This window comes from Engystomops pustulosus, chromosome 3, assembly GCF_040894005.1.
Source record: "Engystomops pustulosus chromosome 3, aEngPut4.maternal, whole genome shotgun sequence".
In the NCBI taxonomy this organism is placed as follows: Eukaryota; Metazoa; Chordata; class Amphibia; order Anura; family Leptodactylidae; genus Engystomops; species Engystomops pustulosus.
The window spans coordinates 71,877,103-71,901,778 of NC_092413.1; the positions used below are offsets into that span (position 1 = coordinate 71,877,103).

General features: G+C 42.3%; 2 protein-coding genes across 5 annotated transcripts in view; both read right to left on the reverse strand.

The window, feature by feature from the left end:
- The window catches only part of SYNJ2 (synaptojanin 2), a 128,919-nt gene extending 126,286 nt beyond the window's left edge, over positions 1-2,633 (reverse strand). For all 3 annotated transcript variants that reach the window (XM_072141040.1, XM_072141039.1, XM_072141038.1), the window contains exon 1: positions 2,217-2,633. In XM_072141040.1, the coding sequence (XP_071997141.1) occupies positions 2,217-2,340 (124 nt within the window). In that variant the 5' untranslated portion in view covers positions 2,341-2,633. The remainder of the gene's footprint in view (positions 1-2,216) is intronic.
- A 14,122-nt stretch (positions 2,634-16,755) lies between these two features.
- Positions 16,756-24,676, reverse strand: part of SNX9 (sorting nexin 9) — an 84,573-nt gene continuing 76,652 nt past the window's right edge. For both annotated transcript variants that reach the window (XM_072141050.1, XM_072141049.1), the window contains exons 13-18: positions 24,375-24,452; positions 22,852-22,928; positions 21,467-21,556; positions 19,568-19,682; positions 19,366-19,457; positions 16,756-17,430 (exon numbers count right to left, since the gene is read on the reverse strand). In XM_072141050.1, the coding sequence (XP_071997151.1) occupies positions 17,383-17,430; positions 19,366-19,457; positions 19,568-19,682; positions 21,467-21,556; positions 22,852-22,928; positions 24,375-24,452 (500 nt within the window). In that variant the 3' untranslated portion in view covers positions 16,756-17,382. The remainder of the gene's footprint in view (positions 17,431-19,365; positions 19,458-19,567; positions 19,683-21,466; positions 21,557-22,851; positions 22,929-24,374; positions 24,453-24,676) is intronic.

Below are 24,676 nucleotides of genomic sequence, written 5' to 3' on the forward strand. Positions count from 1 at the left end.
TGTGTGTGTATGTAATCCAGTAGTAGTAGTAGCAGCAGTGTGTGTGTGTATGTAATCCAGTAGTAGTAGTAGCAGCAGTGTGTGTGTGTGTATGTAATCCAGTAGTAGTAGTAGCAGCAGTGTGTGTGTGTGTATGTAATCCAGTAGTAGTAGTAGCAGCAGTGTGTGTGTGTGTATGTAATCCAGTAGTAGTAGTAGCAGCAGTGTGTGTGTGTATGTAATCCAGTAGTAGTAGTAGCAGCAGTGTGTGTGTGTATGTAATCCAGTAGTAGTAGTAGCAGCAGTGTGTGTGTGTATGTAATCCAGTAGTAGTAGTAGCAGCAGTGTGTGTGTGTATGTAATCCAGTAGTAGTAGTAGCAGCAGTGTGTGTGTGTGTATGTAATCCAGTAGTAGTAGTAGCAGCAGTGTGTGTGTGTATGTAATCCAGTAGCAGTAGTAGCAGCAGTGTTTGTGTATGTAATCCATTAGTAGTAGTAGCAGCAGTGTGTGTGTGTGTATGTAATCCAGTAGTAGTAGTAGCAGCAGTGTGTGTGTGTGTATGTAATCCAGTAGTAGTAGTAGCAGCAGTGTGTGTGTGTGTATGTAATCCAGTAGTAGTAGTAGCAGCAGTGTGTGTGTGTGTATGTAATCCAGTAGTAGTAGTAGCAGCAGTGTGTGTGTGTGTATGTAATCCAGTAGTAGTAGTAGCAGCAGTGTGTGTGTGTGTATGTAATCCAGTAGTAGTAGTAGCAGCAGTGTGTGTGTGTGTATGTAATCCAGTAGTAGTAGTAGCAGCAGTGTGTGTGTGTATGTAATCCAGTAGTAGTAGTAGCAGCAGTGTGTGTGTGTATGTAATCCAGTAGTAGTAGTAGCAGCAGTGTGTGTGTGTATGTAATCCAGTAGTAGTAGTAGCAGCAGTGTGTGTGTGTATGTAATCCAGTAGTAGTAGTAGCAGCAGTGTGTGTGTGTGTATGTAATCCAGTAGCAGTAGTAGCAGCAGTGTTTGTGTATGTAATCCATTAGTAGTAGCAGCAGTGTGTGTATCCAGTAGTAGACGTAGTGTGTATGTATGTATGTATATGTTGTAGTAGTAGAAGTGTGTGTGTGTGTATATGTATGTATATGTAGTAATAGTAGTAGTAGAAGTGTGTGTGTGTGTGTGTATATATGTATGTATATGTAGTAATAGTAGTAGTAGAAGTGTGTGTGTGTGTGTGTATATATGTATGTATATGTAGTAATAGTAGTAGTAGAAGTGTGTGTGTGTGTGTATATATGTATGTATATGTAGTAATAGTAGTAGTAGAAGTGTGTGTGTGTGTGTATATATGTATGTATATGTAGTAATAGTAGTAGTAGAAGTGTGTGTGTGTGTGTATATATGTATGTATATGTAGTAATAGTAGTAGTAGAAGTGTGTGTGTGTATATATATGTATGTATATGTAGTAATAGTAGTAGTAGAAGTGTGTGTGTGTATATATGTATGTATATGTAGTAATAGTAGTAGTAGAAGTGTGTGTGTGTATATATGTATGTATATGTAGTAATAGTAGTAGTAGAAGTGTGTGTGTGTATATATGTATGTATATGTAGTAATAGTAGTAGTAGAAGTGTGTGTGTGTATATATGTATGTATATGTAGTAATAGTAGTAGTAGAAGTGTGTGTGTGTATATATGTATGTATATGTAGTAATAGTAGTAGTAGAAGTGTGTGTGTGTATATATGTATGTATATGTAGTAATAGTAGTAGTAGAAGTGTGTGTGTGTATATATGTATGTATATGTAGTAATAGTAGTAGTAGAAGTGTGTGTGTGTATATATGTATGTATATGTAGTAATAGTAGTAGAAGTGTGTGTGTGTATATATGTATGTATATGTAGTAATAGTAGTAGAAGTGTGTGTGTGTATATATGTATGTATATGTAGTAATAGTAGTAGAAGTGTGTGTGTGTATATATGTATGTATATGTAGTAATAGTAGTAGAAGTGTGTGTGTGTATATATGTATGTATATGTAGTAATAGTAGTAGAAGTGTGTGTGTGTATATATGTATGTATATGTAGTAATAGTAGTAGAAGTGTGTGTGTGTATATATGTATGTATATGTAGTAATAGTAGTAGAAGTGTGTGTGTATATGTAGTAGTAGGAGTGTGTGTGAACCCCAGTATCAGTATGTAATAGTCGTAGTGAGGGCTCACGACACAGTAGTTAATCACCCCACTACTTACTGAGGGTGGCGATGGTTCCTGACTCGAAGAGCAGGCAGTCCTCCCTGTGGCGGGACTCCAGCAGGACACTGTAACACGCCGGATCCGGCTTCAGCAGAATCTTCAGCCCTTTACTCAGTGCCATAGCTGCGGGCAGACGGGTCACCAGCTCCACATCTCCAGGTGACCGTCATGTAGGACTTACATGACCGATAGCCTCTCCCTGACTGCAGGAAACTTCTCAGTCTTGAGATGGGATCAGTACTCCTTACACCGCAGCAGCCTCCTCCCGATCATGTATGACAGCTCCACATCCCACAAGTGTCGCCCCCTGCAGTGCGCTCTTCTAGCTGTGATCCTGCCCCATCCCAGACGTCTCTGCGGGGAGAGCAGTCATCCCGATCCTGGAGGAAGTTACTTCTCTCTGTCCGGACTCCTCCTTGCCGGGGTCGGTGGCAGCGCTTTGTCTCCCCCTGGTGGACACTTAGCAGAATGGAAGGCGATGTCAGATGCCAGTGTTCACAGTCACGGTAAGGTGTAAATGTGCCCTACTGTTACTCTTATATACAATTATAGGAAATCTCCGTATGTATTTTTTAGAACACACAAGTTTCAAGGTGTCATAGTTTATAAAAAGAAACGTCCATCAAGTTCAACCAAGGAAGGGAAGAGATTGGATGAGAAAGGGATTTATGGGAAACAATTCTATAGAACATAACCATTAATGTTATTTAGATGTATAAAGGCATCTAGACCCTTCTTGAAGCTCTCTGCTGTCCATACTGTGACCAGCACCTGAAGCAGGTTATTCCACAGACTGACAGTTCTCATAGTAAAAAAGCCCTGTCGCCTCTGGTGATTAAACCTTGTTTTCTCCAGGCAGAGACAGTGCCCCCTTGTCTTTTAATTTCATTTACCGCACAAAAAATCCTTTGATTTTCACAGAAATCAAAGGTGCGCCTTTTAGACCAGTGCGCCTTATATATGAACTGCACTTACAGACAACAGCTGCCTTGAACTGTGCATAAGTCTGCCACCTGCTGGTCATTCATCCTTATAATCAGGTGCGCCTTATATATGAACCTAAATAACTTTACACCATACTTTTTGTATGGACCATTCATATATTTATATAACTTAATCATGTCCCTTTGTAGTCGTCTCTTTTCCAGACTAAATAAATCTAGCTGTATTAATTTTTCCTCATGACTGAGACCCTCTATAGCCCTTATCATTTTTGTGGCTCTTCGTTGAACCCTCTCCAGCTCCAGGGCATCCTTTTTAAGAACCGGTGCCCAGAACTGGACAGAACAATGCCTTGTACAGTGGTAATATTACATCCCTATCACAAGAGTCCAGGGGCGGACTGGCCATAGGACCCACCGGGAGAAATCCTGGTGGGCCGATTGGTTTTGGGCCGGTCCGGGGCCGGTCTGGGACTGGTGGGGCCGGTGACAGCTCCGTACGGGCCGGCGTCGCGCGGATAATGACGTCAGCCGCTTGCCGACGTCATGATCTGTGCGACGCCGGCCCGTACTGAGCTATCACCGCGGCCGGACTGAATCAAGCAGTGGAGCAGCGTCGGGCCATCGGAAAGGTGAGTTCATGTGTTTTTATTTTTATGTACTGTGCTGGCGCTGTGTACCGGGGGGCAGGAGCTGTGTACCGGGGGCAGGGGCTGTACACTGGGGCAGGGGCTGTGTACCGGGGGCAGGCTATATACTGGGGCAGGGGCTGTGTACTGGGGCTATGGGCTGTACACTGGGGCTATGGGCTGTGTACTGGGGCTATGGGCTGTATACCGGGGGCTATGGGCTGTATACCGGGGGCTATGGGCTGTATACCGGGGGCTATGGGCTGTATACCGGGGGCAGGGGCTGTGTACCGAGGGCAGGGGCTGTGTACCGAGGGCAGGGGCTGTGTACCGGGGGCTATGGGCTGTACACTGGGGCCATGGGCTGTGTACTGGGGGCAGGGGCTGTACACTGGGGGCTATGGGCTGGCAGGCTGTATACTGGGCGGACTGAATATACTAGGAGGACTGGGGGGGCTGGCTATATAATATATATATTACAGTGGGCTGGATGTATACTGGGGTGGCACGCTGACTGTATAACGGGGGGTTGGCTGGCTATATACTGGGGGAGGGGGGGGGTGCTGGCTACTAGTAATAGTAGCTATATTCCTGTACATAGGGGCAGTATTATAGTAGTTATATTCTTGTACATAGGGGGCAGTATTAAAGTAGTTATATTCTTGTACATAGGGGGCAGTATTAAAGGAGTTATATTCTTGTACATAGGGGGCAGTATTAAAGGAGTTATATTCCTGTACTTAGGGGGCAGTATTATAGTAGGTATATTCTTGTACATAGGGGGCAGTATTAAAGTAGTTATATTCCTGTACATAGGGGGCAGTATTATAGTAGTTATATTCCTGTACATAGGGGGCAGTATTATAGTAGTTATATTCCTGTACATAGGGGGCAGTATTATAGTAGTTATATTCTTGTACATAGGGGGCAGTATTATAGTAGTTATATTCTTGTACATAGGGGGCAGTATTATAGTAGTTATATTCTTGTACATAGGGGGCAGTATTATAGTAGTTATATTCTTGTACATAGGGGGCAGTATTATAGTAGTTATATTCTTGTACATAGGGGGCAGTATTATAGTAGTTATATTCTTGTACATAGGGGGCAGTATTATAGTAGTTATATTCTTGTACATAGGGGGCAGTATTATAGTAGTTATATTCTTGTACATAGGGGGCAGTATTATAGTAGTTATATTCTTGTACATAGGGGGCAGTATTATAGTAGTTATATTCTTGTACATAGGGGGCAGTATTATAGTAGTTATATTCTTGTACATAGGGGGCAGTATTATAGTAGTTATATTCTTGTACATAGGGGGCAGTATTATAGTAGTTATATTCTTGTACATAGGGGGCAGTATTATAGTAGTTATATTCTTGTACATAGGGGGCAGTATTATAGTAGTTATATTCTTGTACATAGGGGGCAGTATTATAGTAGTTATATTCTTGTACATAGGGGGCAGTATTATAGTAGTTATATTCTTGTACATAGGGGGCAGTATTATAGTAGTTATATTCTTGTACATAGGGGGCAGTATTATAGTAGTTATATTCTTGTACATAGGGGGCAGTATTATAGTAGTTATATTCTTGTACATAGGGGGCAGTATTATAGTAGTTATATTCTTGTACATAGGGGGCAGTATTATAGTAGTTATATTCTTGTACATAGGGGGCAGTATTATAGTAGTTATATTCTTGTACATAGGGGGCAGTATTATAGTAGTTATATTCTTGTACATAGGGGGCAGTATTATAGTAGTTATATTCTTGTACATAGGGGGCAGTATTATAGTAGTTATATTCTTGTACATAGGGGGCAGTATTATAGTAGTTATATTCTTGTACATAGGGGGCAGTATTATAGTAGTTATATTCTTGTACATAGGGGGCAGTATTATAGTAGTTATATTCTTGTACATAGGGGGCAGTATTATAGTAGTTATATTCTTGTACATAGGGGGCAGTATTATAGTAGTTATATTCTTGTACATAGGGGGCAATTTTTATTAGTATAAAACAAACATAAATACAGAAATACTTTTCCATCAAAATAAATAATAGATCATTCAGTATAAATCATACATGTTCAAACAATAAAATTTATATTAAATGTAACTTAAGAGTCCATTTTGGCTGAAGGGAAAACAAAGAAAAACATAAGAAAACAAATGCATCCACATTATATAATCAGACATATTTCAGTCTAGATGGATGTTCCTCCAGAGTCTTACATTCTCCCCCTTTTTTCTGACCTCTAATGACCGGATCCACCTGAGCTCAGACATGATGAGGCTTATGGCTTTATGATGGTGGAAGTCCTCACTATGGATGGACACTCTGGTTCTCATGTGCCAGTGATAATATTTGATGACCTGGATTACTATATACATGGTTTCCTGGTTGATGTTATGTACATTAGGTGTCACGCCATAGAGGATCTCTGGGTACCTGAGGGACTGCAGTGATGGGATTCTTATCTTGGTGGATATTTCATGCCAGATGTTCCGTCCACCCCAGCACTCAGATATAAAATGGACCATAGTCTCCTCTGTCTGACACCCGAGGGGACACATACGATCTGCCACACTCAGGAACTTAAGATTTCCCCTTACAAAGAGCTTTCCCTGTAATGAGAGCCAGGCGATGTCACCGAACTTATGGGGCAGCCTCCGACCATTCAAGAACCTCAGACTGTCCTTTAGGGTGGTGGTTGGACAGTCTGGGAGTGCCAGCTGTAAGCAATAGAAGGTCCTACAGACTCTGGAGTACAGATCTTTCCTGGTATTACTCTCAATAAAAGACTTATCTATCCCCCATTTCCTTAAACACCGTATCCCATACTCCAGATACTGGGGGAGGAAGCCAGGAGTCCATCGGCCCCTCTTGAGACTGCCGCCTCGCACCCAAGACTCTGCAAAAGGCAATATCCAGTCCCTGACACTACTTACCCACAGGAGACCATTATTTGAGTCCAGGCATCCAAAATTAACTTTCAGAAACATGGAGTCAAAAAATACCCTTGGATTTAACATATCCAGCCCACCCTCTCTCCTCTGCAGGTAGGTGATCCCTCTTTTTACTGCGTTCAACCTGTTCCCCCATAAAAGCTGGAAGAACAGGCTAAAGAGCCTAGCGGAGAAAGATTCTGGCAAAGGAAAGACGACAGAGACGTAGAGGAAGACAGGGACCAGGTAAGTCTTCATCAGAGTAACCCTTTCTCTATAGGTCAGCCTCCAGTTCTTCCATCGCTGAACCTTTACATTTCCGGCTTCCAACTTCTCTTCCCAATTTAGTGTGGAATTATCTTCCCTCCCAAATTTAACCCCAAGAATTTTAATATGGGTGGAGGCCTTTGCGAACTGTGGCAGATCAAAGCCAGGAGCAGCATCCAATGTCCAGAAAGCTTGACTCTTCTCAAGGTTGACCAAAGACCCGGAGGCCTCTGAGTAACTTCTGATGGCTGCAGACAACAACTCCACCTCACGAGGCTCAGATATCACCACAGTCACATCATCCGCGTAGGCAACAACATCCAGGGGCAAGCAATGGGGGACCGGCACCCCCTGAAAATCACACCGCTGCAGTGATCGCAGGAACGGATCGATGGCAAACACATACAGCAGTGGACTCAGGGGACAACCTTGTCGCACCCCCGCCTCTACCCTGAAAGTGTCCCCCTGCCAACCATTGATCAGAGGAAAGCTCTTTGCCTCTCTATACAAAGTTCTCAGCCAATCTATAAATTGTCCCGGAATACCGTACTTTGACAAAGTGGCCCATAGATAATCGTGATCAACCCTGTCAAAGGCTTTAGCCTGGTCCAGACCTACAACATATCTCCCACACCTCAGAGCTTTACATCTCTCAAACATCTCTCTTATCGAGATGACTGCTCCAGAGATGTTCCGCCCTTTTACTGTGCCGTACTGAGAGCCTGCCAACAGTGCCGGGGACAAACAGACTAATCTAGAAAACAGGATTTTTGCCAAAATCTTCCTATCAACATTCAAGAGGGCGATCGGCCTCCAGTTCTTGATGTCAGTAGGCTCCTTACCTTTGGACAGCAGAATAAGGGAGGACACTCTCATGGATGGAGGCATCAGGTGATTTTCTAGACAATTTCTGTAAACATCCACAAGGATTGGAGCCAAGAGGTCTCTGAACTTCTTATAAAATTCTGCTGTAATACCGTCAGGACCTGGTGCCTTCTTCAGATTTAACTTATCAATGGCCTCTTTTATCTCCTCCACCGTTATTCCTGCTGTCAAAGGAGAAAAGTCCAATTCTCTAGTGTCAGGGCCTGGAGTTGCCTCCAAGAATTGGGTCACTTTTTCCTTATCCAAAGCCTTCTTCTGAAATAAGTCAGTATAGTACGATCTCACCACTCCCAGGATTCCCTCCCGAGACTCTTGTAAAACACCCTGGGAGTCAGTGAGACCTGCGATCAGTTTTTTCTCCACACGCTCCCGGCAATTCTCAAATGGATCAGGTGCCCCTCGGGTGCCATAGTCCCTTTCCACTACCAGGGAGGTGTACCTACTGTACTGATACTGCCTTATCTCAGATTTCAGCCGGTCAATCCTTTGTTGGTCATCCCCACCCGCCGAATAGAGTAACTCCAATTCTTTACGCAGTCTCAGATACTGGCTGTACTTACTTCTCCCCTTCTTAATTGACAGTCTCTGTAAGAGGGACCGGATCTCCTCCTTGACGTCCTCCCACCAGTCAGCCATGTTATTGTAAAAATCCACTCTGTCAAGTTGATTTTGGAAAAAAGAGTAAATATATTCCTGTACAGAGTTATCATCTAGTAGACTACAATTAAGTCTCCACAGCCCTCTACCAACATCAGGATACTTAGTGGCACCCAAGCAAAAGTATAAGGCCAAGTGATCCGAATATGGGACTGTTCTTTCCGTTCTCTCACTGATGGCTTCAGTAGGACTCACCAGAGCGAGATCTATCCTACTGCTTCGTCCTGCACAGGTGTAGGTAAACGTAGGACTCCTACCACCCTGTACAAAAACATCAGACAGGCCAGACTGCTGAATTATGCTATTTAGGACCTTACAGTCCCTGGTAAGGGGCCTACTGTTCCTGTCCCTGGTGGTAGTGGTGGCATTAAAGTCCCCCGCCATGATGACTGGAATAGACGTGAATAGATATGGCTTTACATCATTAAAAAGCTGAGTCCTTTCGGTCACTGTCTGTGGGCCATAGATGTTAATGAGCCGGAGTCTTCTGCCTCTGATGGTGACCTCTAGCAGCAGGCACCGTCCCATCGATACCTCGGTGAGTCTGTGGACGGTGACATCATGGGTGTTAAACAAGATGGAGACTCCGGCATAAGGCTCCACAGCCAGCGACCAAAAGGAAGGACCAGACTGCCAATCTCTCTCCGCCTCTCGTAGGAGACCCAAGGTGTTTAATCGTGTCTCCTGCAAGAAAAACACATCGTCATTGAGATATTTCAGATGTTCATATACAACATGTCTGGTCCTTCTAGCCCTAATACTATTCACATTACTGGTGACCACAGAAAGATGGAAGCCTGCCATCAGGAGAAGAAATAGAAAGACCATCCCCATCATCATAAATCAGAGTCAGAGTTATCTTCCTGACTACCGGCTTCCATATCCCAAACTGACTGAGATTCAGCATTAAGGGGTTTCCTTTTTGTGGGAGGATCCCCCCCTGGGTCGTCATCATATTCCTCCATCATACGTTTCAGTTCTCTCTCTATTTCCTCCTCTCCATCTGACTCGGACAGTACACTGTACCTATTAGTGGTTATGGTAACATCAGCTTGACTCTGCACTTGCATTTTTGAGGGTTTTTTAACAGTGGTCCATGCACTCTCAGGTTTCCTGGTGCTCTTGTCCTTTTTTCTCTTTTTAACACCACTATTTTCTTTGGTGGCAGGTGCTGGGGCAACGGAAGGGACGGGCACTGGCTGCACTAATGGCTGTTCTACTACCTCCATGTCCCCCTCAATATTACCTGTGTCTGGGTGGTCTGGGGCAGCACCACTAATATCTGGGGTCTCTGGAACAGTACACACTGACCCTGACAATAGGGCCTCCTCCTCCTGCTCCTCATCTGGTACATCTGCCCCTTCCATCAGGTCTTCATCAGGGAGGTCCCTACAGATGTTGTGCCAGGCTTCAGGACAGTCCCTATGGGGATGACCGATCTGACCACAAAGGTTGCATCTGATGGTCTTGCAGTTGGCGCTCACATGGCCGAGGTCCCCGCACAGGGTGCATTTCACTGTGGTGCAGTTACTCGCCACATGACCGGATCTTCCACACTTAAAGCATAACCTGGGCTGACCGACATAAAAACACACACCCTTCTCTCTGCCGATAAAGAATGAGTTGGGGAGGTGATGGGTGATGTTCTGGTTCTGATGTAATTTAACCAGGACCCTCCACCCCCCGGTCCAGATCCCATCCTCATCCCTGGTCTTGGTCATGTCTGACATGAGGGTGCAATGTCTCTTGAGCCAGATAATGATGTCCTGAGGGGGGACAGACTCGTTCCAGAACATGATGGTGACAATTGCAGTATCTAGTTTGGATATGGGAATGAAACTAAACTTGTTCCACCCCTCAGTATCTCTGTAGCGGGGTTGTTGAGCCCAGAACCGGTCCAGGTTAGACATCAGCTTGAAGCTAATGTCATACCCCTGTCTATCAGGCAGATTTATTACGGCCAGGATGTCGGCTGGCTGGAATCCCATCTGGGTGCACAACATGTCCCTGACCACATGTCTCCTGTCAGGTAGATCTTCCTTAGCCCCTCTATGCCTAAACCTGACAATATTCCTCCTCTTGAAGGCCTGGCCGGTGTAATGGGTGCTAGAGGAGAAAAATGGGGAACCCCGACTCCACGCATTCCCTGATGACTGACCCCTGTCCTGCTGTGGGGGATGTGTGGGCTGTGGACCATCTGCACTAGGGCCTTGCTGACCACCCGGACCATGGGGCTCCTGACCACCCTGACCATGGGGCTGCTGACCACCCGTTCCATGGGGCTCTGCTGTCTGTGGTGTGACTAGTGGGGGGAACTCCTCAGCTGTTGACTGTCCCGCACCCTCCACAACATCGGGGCTCTCTGTGTCACCAGCTGCCCTAGATTGTACCTGGGATGACTCCTCAGCTGGGACATTATCACACACAGAAACATCAGAAATAGCAACAACAGAGACATCAGCAATATCAGGCATATCAGCAACATTATCATCATTACTGCAGGACAGCTGATCACAGCCCCGAATGTCCTGCTCAGATGTATGTTGCACCTCACAGTCCTGCTCAGATACACCTTGGGGTGCAGCTACAGTGTTACCTTCAGGTATGAGTCCAGAGTCCTCCTGCAGTGTGCTGTCTCCTGGGACTTGTGGTGCCTCCTCCACTTCACTGCTGATATCAGGTCTGACTGCTGGGATCTGTAGTACCTCTTTAGGGACTGCTGGGACTTGTAGTACCTTCCTTGTAGCTGCTGCAGGACTTGGCTGTTGTTGCCTCTTTTTGTAAATTTCTCCCTCCTCAAAAGGCAGTGTTGCTGGCTGCAGAATGGGTCTCACATGGGGCTGTGGGGTCTCACACCTGGATGATGAGGCCTGGTCTCCCTCAAACCTCTGCTGGTTCCTGAAGGTCTCTCCCACTGGTCCCATCTGCTCAATAGTGGCCTCCATCTCCCGCACAGTATCAGAAAGCTGTTTGGCCAGTGAGTCCAGCTTGTTGTTCAGCAGGGCCTGCTTCCCTGGGTTCGCTGTCTTTAGCATATACGTGCAATCTATCTGTTTTTGCAGGTACAGCTTTTGTTTTTTCAAGGCTTGCATCTTTCTCACCAGTGCTGGGATCTGCCCGGCCAGCTGGAGCTCCGGTGATGGTTCTGGGGGCAGCAGCTCAGGTGATGGCTCTGGGGGCTGCAGTTTGCTGCTGGGGTGTTGTCCTGGCTTGCTCACTGTGATGCTTCCTCTGGGTGCACTACCACCGCTCTTCCCTTGCACCAAACTCTGTGATTTTTGCACAAAGTCCTGAGAATCCTGGAGTTTCACGGTGGATGTCACTGCTCTTGGGGCACAATCTCCTGATGGGTGACTGGGTCCCAGATGTCTTGCAGGTATCACACTGGTCGCACCTTTGGGTCTTTCCTCATGGCCGCCTTGCATCTCCTTCCCAGCCTGCATTCCCCCAGACCTGGTGCGCTCAGCTGGTAACACAACTCGCTGCTTCAGGTTCTCCTGGATTGTTTGCCTCTCAAGAGATGTCCTCCTCTGCCTGCCCGGGGTGGAGGTGGATTGTCCACCTGAGGCCTGGGATGGAGGCTGCTGCACACTCTGCATAGGACTTGCTTTTGGACTTTCCAACATTCTGCTTTTGCTCACAGGTGATCCCACGCTGGCAGCTTGTTTCACCAGGGTCTTGCTTTTTGCTGCATCTTTTTCCACACAGACTTTCTTTACATTACTGCTGACACTGCTTACATTCTCAGAAACTTTGGGATTTTCTTCCCTTTCTTTAGCTTGCTGGTGTGCTAGATTAGGCCTTGGAGCCTGGGCCTTGCATGGGGAGCTTCCCCACCCAGGGTGGCCCCGCCCTGGGCTAGCTCCAGACATTGAGAGAGTTCAGGAGCTCAAACCACGCACAACCTCACCTCTAGGAGGCAGTATTATAGTAGTTATATTCTTGTACATAGGGGGCAGTATTATAGTAGTTATATTCTTGTACATAGGGGGCAGTATTATAGTAGTTATATTCTTGTACATAGGGGGCAGTATTATAGTAGTTATATTCTTGTACATAGGGGGCAGTATTATAGTAGTTATATTCTTGTACATAGGGGGCAGTATTATAGTAGTTATATTCTTGTACATAGGGGGCAGTATTATAGTAGTTATATTCTTGTACATAGGGGGCAGTATTATAGTAGTTATATTCTTGTACATAGGGGGCAGTATTATAGTAGTTATATTCTTGTACATAGGGGGCAGTATTATAGTAGTTATATTCTTGTACATAGGGGGCAGTATTATAGTAGTTATATTCCTGTACATAGGGGGCAGTATTATAGGAGTTATATTCTTGTACATAGGGGGCAGTATTATAGGAGTTATGTTCTTGTACATAGGGGGCAGTATTACAATATATTTTACTTAGGGGCAGTAGTATTATAGTAGTTACATTCTTGTTTATTGGAGAAGGTATTGTAGTATGTTTTTAGTGTACATATATGGCAGTATTAAGTTGTGTGCTCTTAAAATAGAAGTATTATTCCTGTACAAGGAGGCAGTATGAGTCTCTTTCTCTGCGGTGTACATGTTGATTTAGACCATCTATTAACAGTTTGTATGGAGTTTAGTAACTCCACCCACATCACAAGGCCACACCTACTTGTTTTGACTCCGCCCACAGAATGGGGCCACTTTTACAGTTTTTTCCAGGGCCACTTTAAATTCCCAGTCCGCCCCTGCAAGAGTCCATATGACCTTTGATACATGATAAGATCTTGCTGGCTTTAGACGTAATCAAGTTTTTTTTTTTTTAAATATGCAGGTATCAACACCTATAAATACATTCACCAAAATCCATATTTTAAGACACCCACAGAGAAATACAATTTTTTCTATGTAGACTTAATGGCTGGGGCTGTGAATAGGCACACACCGTTGAACTTGATTTAAAAGGGCTTTGCGAGGACACCCACTTGCTATCAGCCAGAAATGGGTGGTAGCCTCCAGATTTTTTCCTTACCCCTGATCACAAATCTGCAGCGGAAATCCACATAAGCACCAGCTGACAGTTAAACTTGACAAACGATATGATATTTATCCATCTTGTTCCATAAAAATAATGCAATATAAGTGATCATAAAAACATATCTACTCCATATCAATAATTGTGAAAAGGTGAACTTGTAATGCAAAAAACAAGCCAATTAGTAACAAAATAAAAAATACATATACATATATAGCAGTGTCTGGACCCATAGAAACACAATGCCCCATTGTGACATCACGCTGCCCATTATGAAAACACACATTGCGACACAAAAATGTTACTTTATGACATCACAATTACATATTTTGACATTACAGTGCCCCATATTAACAACACCACATTTCCTATTATAAAATTACAAAGCCTCTTTGTGACGCTACAATATCCCATTATGACATAACAATGGGGGGATGGGTGTTATAAATAATAGAGTGCGTGCTCACCTTCTGCAGCACTAATGTTCAGCCACAGCGCTATACAAAACTGACATCACAAAGCTTGATCTCATTTTTCACTTATGACATCACAATCCCAATTGTGAAATTCCAATGACCCTTTATGACAAAACAATGATCCCTTTAGACATCACAAGGACCCACTGTAAAATCACAATAGGAATATATCTATCTATCCTATGGATGAACTTTCCATCACTCCTTAATTAATTGACATAACAATGCCCTAATCTGACATCAGTATGTCCACTGTGACTTCAAAATGCCCTTTTATATTGCCTCAAATTGACATCACAAGGGACCTGATGACATTACAATGCTCCATTGCTGATATCCCAATAACCCTTTATGAGAACACAATGCCCTATTGTGACATAATAATGCCATATATGACCTCAAAGATTCATTATGGCATCACAACAGAATATATCTATCCACCAGATGACCTTCCCCTTACTCCTTAAAGCGAACCTGTCACCAGGAATGCGATTTTTAGCTGGTGACAGGTCCCAATAGTCCAGTGATGGCTAACCTATGGCACTGGTGCCAGAGGTGGCACTCGGAGCCCTTTCTGTGTGCACTCAGGCCATCACCAGAGATGACTCCAGGTATCTTCTTGCAGTCCCAGACAGCCCAGGACTTGCTGTGCAGAGCTATTTTAAAGTGCCAGCTGTACCTGGGACTATTTTCTGCTTTATTGGTGTCCTCAGAGTGCTGGTATCAATGAAAACTGTGTCAGAGAAGGGAGTTTAAATCTCAAATTACATTTCTGTGTTGCCACTTTGCAATACATAAGAGGGCCATTGTTGTAGTTTGGGCAATCGGTCTCTAAAAGGTTCGCCATCACTGCAATAGTCTATGCCAGGGGTGGCGAACGTATGGCACGGGTGCCAGAGGCTGCACTCTGAGCCCTTTCTGTGGGCACCCAGGTCATCACTCCAAAATGAAGTTCACCAGACAGAACTCTGCCTGCAGAATCTTCCTACAATGATGGATGAATTTGCCCTCCTCCTTTCAACTGTGTTTGTGTCCTTAGGAAGCTGAAGGATTGAAAGTTGTCAACGAACAAGGAGAAATACATTACTGCTTAAATTGCTGCGCTGCCACTTTTCAATAAATAAGTGGCTTTTGGTTGAAGTTTGGGCACTGAGGCTCTAAAAGGTTAGCCATCACTGGTCTATGCTGTGCTAACTTTAACCGATTCCCGACGCAGCCTTTTTTTGTTTGAATTTTAATTCCATTCAATGTACAGAGCTCTGTGATGGCTAGTTTTGTGTGTAACAAATTGCACTTCAAAATGATGGTATTTAATATTCCATGCCGTGTACTGGGAAGCGGAAGAAAAATTCCAAATGCAGTGAAATTGGTGAAAAAACGCATTTGCATTGTTTTCTTATGGGCTTGGGTTTTACGTCTTTCACTGTGCGCCCCAAATTACATGTCTACTTTATTCTTTGGGTCTGTACAATCACGGTGATGCCAAATTGTATAGGTTTTATGTTTTCATACATTTACAAAAATATAAAACCTCCTTCTGGCACTAACAACTTTTTCATACTTTGGTGTACGGAGCTGTGGGCTGTGTCATTTTTTGCAACTTTTGAATGCTTTCAATGCTAACACTTTTAGGACTGTACAACCTTTTGATCACTTTTTATTGAATTTTTTATATTTTTCAAAATGGCAGAAAGTGCCACGTGGTGAAAAACCAATATAAAATAAATATACTTAATATATTTTGATAGATCCAGCATTTTCGGACATGGCGATACCTAATGTGTTTAGGATTTTTAGGCCCCTTCCACACTAGCGTTTTTCACGCGCGAGTTCTGCGCGTGCTTTTGATGCGCAGAACTTGCATTGCACTCTGTCCCATTGTTTCCAATGGGCCTTTCCTCATTTGCGTTGTTTTTCACGCGCGTGCTTGCGTTTGTTTTGACGCGCGTTTTTCCCGCCCCATTCAAGTCTATGGAGACGCATCAAAAATGCATTGCACTCGCAAGCATTGCAAGTGCAATGCGAGTGCAATGCGTTTTAAATGGATGGTTTGCTAGGTGACATGACTAATTCCCCTGCTCGAGATCGAGCATTTAATTAAAAAACACAGTGAAGAACAGTGAAGAATAGAATAAAAACAGTGAACACAGGATCATTTAAGTGAAAAACACAGTAAAGAAGACAGTGAAGAATAGATTACAGATGTTCGGCACATTTCTGCTTACTTGTCGGGAGATACGCGCGGAGCGGTGCGAACAAAATAGCATGTGAAGAACAATATATATGTGTGTAAAGAACACATTACAGATGTTTCCATACATCTGCAATGTCTTCTTCACACATATATATTGTTCTTCACATGCTATTTTGTTCGCACCGCTCCGCGCGTATCTCCCGACAAGTAAGCAGAAATGTGCCGAACATCTGTTAGAAGAGAGTTTGTGTATCAGGTCTCCTCTACCAATGTCAATGTTGAACAAACAGCGCTTTAGATGGATGGGAAAAAATGAATCCACCCAATACACTCCACCAATTTGTAGAAAGCCTTCCATGAGGACTCTATATTAATACCTATGGATTAAGAATACACGTATGTGTCCCAACACTCTTGTGTATGTAACATGTGACCGCTGTTCCAATGAGAAAATTTATTTTATGCAAGTAAAAACTATTTTACTATTTGTAGGTGAAATATAAGTTTCCCTTCTTTATCAATAAAAAAAAACTTTTTTCCTTTTATTTTTTTTTACCTGAGTTGCACAACCAACAAGTTTTAATTAACATAAGGAAAATGCAGTTGTAACAAAGCTGGACAAAGGCAATGATGTGTACATATGTAGATTGCACAATGAATGCAGCACAACTAGAAATCATGACTTGCTGTGCATATCAATTTCTTTTTTTAAACTCAATCGCACTTAGTGTTAGCGAATAAAACACATTTCAAATGGTTGAATTTTAGAAAGTTCACAAAAAAAATTTAGGGTCCAATCAAACAGGCAGCTGTGGTAGTCATTGGCGAGTACGAGAAGGACATGAGGCTCTTTCTGGGTCCAGTTGCGGTGACCATAATCTTATGTACAATGTTGTGCTATTAACTAAATATGGACATGCATGTAATATAATAATATAGTTAAGTGCACTGGGAAAAGCGCTTTTCTTAAAAATATAAATCACTTCAACGTGACCATTTTGGTTAATGTTCACGCATCTCCTGTATTTGCAAATTAAGTTGCCAGTTCATCCTTCTGTAGGCAGCGTCCAAAAGGCTATTTTGCAATGTTCACTAGTAATACACAGAAAGGCACTTCTGTCATCCTTCAGTCATGGGTAACGGATTATTTACATGACAGGAAACCGGGCAAGGGCTTGTTTTAGCTTCTCAGCAATCTATAAACAAAGAGAATACATGAAATGTAGTTATAACTCTCTGTGTGCTTCCAATCTCATCATCTCATTTATGCTAAAGCCTCCAAAGAACATGAGGGCTAGGGAAAATGCCCTACAGTATTAAAGAGAACCTGTCAATAGAAACTGGCCTTACAAACCTCTACCAGGATGTTGTCAAGCAGCTTAAAACCTTTCAAATCATGTTTCTCTCATGGCCAAACGTGGTGGCATCAGCCAGAAAATCAACTTTAAATTCAGTGCTGAGCTCACCGCACCCATGACTTTATATGCCATATTTTCCGGTGTATAAGACAACCCCCAACTTTTTCAGTTAAAATATAGAGTTTGGGATATATTTGCCATATAAAAGACTACCCCTCTTCCAACGCACATATGGGAAAAAATAAAAGAATAACCAATTTTATTTCAATATGGTAATTTTAATTAAAACCTTCTGTACAAAAAAAAAATCTTCATTTTGCCTTCATTATACTAATAAATTTCTCATACTTCAGAACTGTGTGACTTGTCAATTTTATGCGGAATGAGCTGACATTTTCTTTGCTACCATTTTGGAGGACTGTACGGCCTTTTGATGACTTTTTATCGAATTTTTATATTTTGCAAAATGGTGAAAAAGTGACGTTTTGGACATTTGGGCTCTAGTTTTCGTTACGGGGTTAAACGGCGGCACTACCCGTTATCATATTTTGATAGATCTGATATTCTGGGTCATATATATATATATCCCATTATCCCACTCCCAAAAAAATTATTAAATAAAACACATCAAATGGGTGGCTGGCATCAGCCAGAGCCTGGACAGGGGGGTCTGGGGAGTCAGGCAAAGTTTGGACAGGGGGAGTTGGTATGGGGCGTCAGCCATAGTTTGGTCTGTAGGTTGGAATTTCTGTAAAAAAAAAAAAAAAAAAACGTTGTCCAACCTTTATTTAATAAATTATGTAAAAGTACTGTACAGGCGGTCCCCTGTCTATTAATAATATATATGCTTAGGATTTATTTATTTGTATTACTGAAAATTTCATTCTTCCTCTGCCATAAATACTCCTCAAAATGGTGAAAGGAATATTATTACCCTTCTGGAAAAATGTTAATGTAGCCACTGATACTGGGTCTTAAAAGAAACATGACCTGGAAAGAGTTAAAGAGAACCTTTCACCAGAAGGCACAATTTCACTGGTGACAGGCTGCAATAGGCACTGCATAGTAGATAGCATAACTGTTGATTTGAGATCTCTGCTCCCCTCCGTTCCTGAAATATCCCCTGATAAAGCTTACCTGGCTCCCTGCTAAGTCCTGCTAAGTCCCAGGTTCATGGCTCTTTACAAATCTAACATTCGCTGGCACTGCCCCCGCACGTTAATATTCTATTCCACACTCTCATATCCTATCAGCTCCAAACCCTCCCTCTCTGATGTCGGCTCACCGCGCAGCAAGCCTTGCGCATGCGAGCCGTGATGTAAGGCATGTGACAGCATACTGGTTGAGGTTTTTTTTGATTGATTTCTCCTGATGAGTTCCCCTTAGTAATGCTTATTATAAGACTATAAATTTTGCATTAATATAATTCTCCTGCTGTTTAATCTACATGTGAAAACAATGTAATCAGAGGGCATATCAGAAAGAGCTGAGTACACGGATATACAATTGTGTGGTAAAATTTGAATAGTAAAATTAGAAATGTATTATATTTATCTCTTATCACGAGGGAGGTCTTCACGCATCTAAGATACAGTCCTGGGCTCCTGCTACAACTAAAAGTGGACATGAAGGGGAAGCAGTGAACTGAAAATTAGAACCTCAACCTCAGGATACAGAATTATCTGATATCTCCAAAATCCGAATAACTAATATATGAAAAGCTGCTATTATCCTAAGGCATATTACACATTTACAATGAAATGCAAATCTCACCGTTTCATAGAACGCTATCTGCTGTTCCAGGTAAAGACGGATGACGCTGTTATAGTCATAAATTCGATTGGAGTGAAAATGATTCATTTCAGCTGTAGGCAAAGCAAAACACAGTTAAGAAGACGTTAAGAAACAAATGAACGAAAGATCCATTGCTGGATTACACAATGAGCCTCTGGTCTTTTCTGTACATACAAGTTACCTTGAAGTGCAAATGACATTGTGCTTGCTCTCTTCGCCATGTTTATCTTGTCCTGCTGTGTAATTTTACTGGTAGCCACTAATTTATCGCTTTCCTTCACCTTTTCAATGGCTGCCTGCAAGGTTAAAAGTGGTACAATGTTTTTGACAGAACAGTCACATATGCAGTGATTACATACACCATAAAGGAGGAAAGACTGCAAAATACAAGCAGCTAGTACAAGTTTACTTTTTTCAGCCTTGAAGTTGCTGGTTGCTTTACTTTAGTCCCAGGCTGCAATGATCAGCTGTAAAGTGTCTGTAATGGAGCTTTATTGATAATCCTTGTTGCCATGACAGCAGAACATTTTGAAAATCAATTTATCACAGGGACCAATTCTGTAGTTACAATTATAAAATATACAATTCCAACTTAGGTTCTTTATGTTTGTACTTAACTTGATTTTGTATCCATCTTGTACGTAACCTGTACTTTCAAACAATAAAAAGAGGTTCTTGGGACTGGGTAAAATACTTTAGTGGTTGTGCTATTGACCTCTACAGCCAAATATAAACCATAATGCATAAACATTCTTGGGCTGGGGACACTTCCTACCTAGATTAAATCATATAACTTTTGACAGCTTTTTAGTTTTATATTTAACAGTAACAGCTTTGTAAGGTTCATTTATATTAGCTAGCTTGTAATATTTCCATGCGGATGTCAGAGAATAGACTTCAGAATAAAATGGATTTTACCTGGAGAGAATCTCTATTCTCTACTTAAAAATTGGTATTTTCTAACAGTAGATTCTCTTAAAAGAAGAAGACGGGTTATCTCTTCTAACATTTCTGTTTTAGTAAATACTTTTATGACTTTTATTCCCCTACATTGTTCAGTTCCTGTGTTATTCTTCCTGGGAGTCGATTATTAGAAATTGTACAGGGTAGAACTGTGTATGGAATTTTATTGTGGGGAGTATGGATTTTTATTTTTCTGAAAGTTCCCATGATACTAAAGGAAAAAACTAAAATATAGGGAGTGGAAAGCAATGGAAGCATGGGTGCTTGTGCCTATGTCAGCTCAGCTGAGGTAGAGATCAATGTTGGCACAACCTTAGAAGGACTTTATAATGCTGCCAAAGAACTAGCACCTAAACTTACTAGTACAGTGAACATGATATATAAACCTGCATGCATCAACTAGATGTACTGAAACAAATAATTGTTACAATATAATATGTAAATGAACCCTGGGGAAGGCTGTGCTAATGAAGACACAATCCTAATAAAATGAGAAGCTTTAAAGGGAACTTACCATTTGATTTCATGCATTAGAAAGCAAACATACCTTGAGAATGCTGTTGCTACACTGATACAGGATCATATTTTGGTTAATCCCTGAGCTGAGTGGTTTTGCTGAAAAAACAATTATACCATTCAGGACCTTGGGAAAGCTGGGACCGACTGGCTAACGGAGCTTGGAATTACAAATGGCTGAAAGTAGCATGACTTGTCAAGCACTAATCAACCTGAGCTGATAGGGGATGGTGCAGCAATTGATTATTCTGTCATGCAGGAAGAGAACTACAGGAGATGATGATGCAAATCAGAGAAACTCTCCTGCTATGAGAAGCGGCAAAGCAATTATTGTAAGGATTAGAAACTTTACTAGCAGTCCTAGTAATCCCCTCAAGCACTGGGAGTCCATGTTAAAAATATAGGATCTTAGAGAAAAAGCATGGATGCAGAAATAAAACATACATACAAATATTTCAAGACTACACAGCCAGGTTCGCATATAAGGTACAGTTTCATTAAAAGAATGGTGCACTGGTAGTCACCAAAGATAACCCAATAATTTGAACTTAATTAAATACTTAATTACTATAATACATTATACATAAAAGTAGTACAGCACCTTGTGAGCAGAGATAATATCTGGAAAGCAGCTTAAAAAGCCCTTGTATTCATGATTGGTTTCCATTAGGTAATGAAGATCTTTCTTCGGCTGAAAGACCAAACAAATAAACTAATAAATGAATGCACAGTTCCTTTTCCTTTTGAGGTCATCATAATGCCAAGACTACAAACACACAGTTGCCATTGTTAACAGCTTTAAATTTCTATTACAAAGGATCTATAACAGTAAAAAAAAAACTAAGAATAAAAAACAGCAACATCAAAACTACAAAAGTGACTATTCATTCCACCATTAATATGCAAACAAAAGGTCTGATGTTTGTACTGCACAGTAGTACAGTTACATATGCTATTTATTAGGTAATTATATATCACAGTTTATATATTTTGCATCAATAAACCTGGCATTTCAAGGTTTGAAAGTGGCCGTACAAATTATAAATGAATGAACCAATGTCTGCAACGGACAAAAGGAACTTGTACTTGGAAATCTCACAGCAGCTTTAATGCTAAATACGGCATAGTGATAGATTTCCCTTAAGGGTGATGCCACACATGGTGTTTTAAAAAAACGCATGCTTTTTTGGAAAACATATCCGTTTTTGACCAGTTTTAATTAAGATAATTGGTAAAACCTATGAAAAATGGATGCATTTTCAAAAACCACATATGTTTTTTAATGCATGCGGTTTTTAACGGACTGCTTAAAAACGGACCAAAAACGGGTTCAAAACGCCATGTGTGGCATCACCCTAAAAGGGGAGCCATCAGCTGATCTAAATCTGCATGTTTAGAGTGAAATCACATGGTGCCTTTTTAAACACACACATTTTAAAACATATGCGTTTTTGCATGTTTACCATGCGTTTGGCTGGTTTAAGTAGCTGTGAAAATGTTAGTATAGCTGCTTATATGAAGAAAAACAGATTCAAACCAGACACATGCATGGTAAAATGCAAAAACACATGCGTTTTCAGTGCGTTTATAAACGCACCAAGAACGGACCCAGAACGAACCTGTGACAACACCCTTCATAGAGGAGTCAGGAATCAGTCACCCAATAGGTGTGCTTCACCAGATGGATGTTTTCACTGGTTCCTTCAGACTATCAGCTAGTCCATTACATGTACATATTTATAAGTAACCACAGAAATTGCACCAAATAAAACATATGTACATGATCAAATTAGGCGATTAAAACATACAGTTCTATTTCAATTCATTTCAGTAAGTCAATTAGATTTTCACTTTCAATATTAATTTCGATGTCATCAGAGGACATTATACCTTTTTGTTGTAAATTTTAACACACTGCATTTGACTAAATGTACAAACAAATGGATTAGGAAAGTTTGTTAGTTGACATGTCTAAAGTCATTGTACCTGCTCCTCCACCAGGTTGGCTATTGCTTCATAAGTTTTCCCAGCCTCTGTGATAGCGCTGTTCAAATCAGTTTCACCTATTGAGCAGAAGATTCGTCTATTGAAATTGCTAAAACTAATTAGGAGAAAGATGGAAAGCTCACAGCCAATTTACCAATATAAACCGCCACATGCAGGCACACACACACACACACACACACAGAGCTCCGCCACATGCACACACACACACAGAGCTCCGCCACATGCACACACACACACAGAGCTCCGCCACACACAGAGCTCCGCCACATGCACACACACACACAGAGCTCCGCCACATGCACACACAGCTCCGCCACATGCACACACACACACAGCTCCGCCACACACACACACACACACAGCTCCGCCACACACAGAGCTCCGCCACATGCACACACACACACAGCTCCGCCACACGCACACACACAGAGCTCCGCCACATGCACACACACACACAGAGCTCCGCCACATGCACACACACACACAGAGCTCCGCCACATGCACACACACACACAGAGCTCCGCCACATGCACACACACACAGAGCTCCGCCACATGCACACACACACAGAGCTCCGCCACATGCACACACACACAGAGCTCCGCCACATGCACACACACACAGAGCTCCGCCACATGCACACACACACAGCTCCGCCACATGCACACACACACACACAGCTCCGCCACATGCACACACACACAGAGCTCCGCCACATGCGCACACACACACACACACACACAGAGCTCCGCCACATGCACACACACACAGAGCTCCGCCACATGCACACACACACAGAGCTCCGCCACATGCACACACACAGAGCTCCGCCACATGCGCGCGCACACACACACACACACACACACACACAGAGCTCCGCCACATGCGCACACACACACACACAGAGCTCCGCCACATGCACACACACACACACACACACAGAGCTCCGCCACATGCACACACACACACACACACACAGAGCTCCGCCACATGCACACACACACACACACAGAGCTCTGCCACATGCACGCACACACACAGCTCTGCCACAAAACCGGATGAGTTTTAAAAACGTATGCGTTTTTTGCAAACGCTTCCGTATTTGACTGTTTTCTCCAATTATCTTAATTAAGATAATTGGAAAACGGACAAAAACTGATGCGTTTTTAAAACGCATGCGTTTTTTAATGGACTGCTTAAAAAAGGCCTAAAAACAGGTTCAAAATGTCATGTGTGCCACCACCCTCAGACATCAGAGGAAAGATTGGGTCAGCACTTTACCCGATCTGCAGGACAGTAGGGTTGCTGGCTCCTCCAGACTTTAGACTAGAAGATGCAAGCAATTTATAGTTTTTATAGCTAAAAAGTACATCTTGTAGTTTGAAAAATTTGGTATTCTACATTGCAGACATGCTATAAAATCTGCAATGTTTTGTTAATAAAATCCCAAATAAAAAAAAAAAAAGCATAAAAAAGCAAATTATTAACTTGCTGGAAAATACCTTGGTAGCCACTACTGCTGAAAACCAGTGACAAGTTCTGTAATGCTTTTCCAATTTTCTGATACTCCTTGGGTAATGCTATTAATAAAAAATATAATTTAATGAATTAGTATTTTGAGTGAAACAACCTGTGAATAGCAAATACTAAAAGTTAGAACCCTAAGGTATTGATACTAAAAACTAACATTTTTATGGCTTCTGTTTTAAACCCATTATTTTTTATTTTATTTAATGGGTTGGCCACTTTACAATAAGTCTCTTCCTTAAGATATCTCCCTGCTGGTACCTTTGCCTCCTTTGAG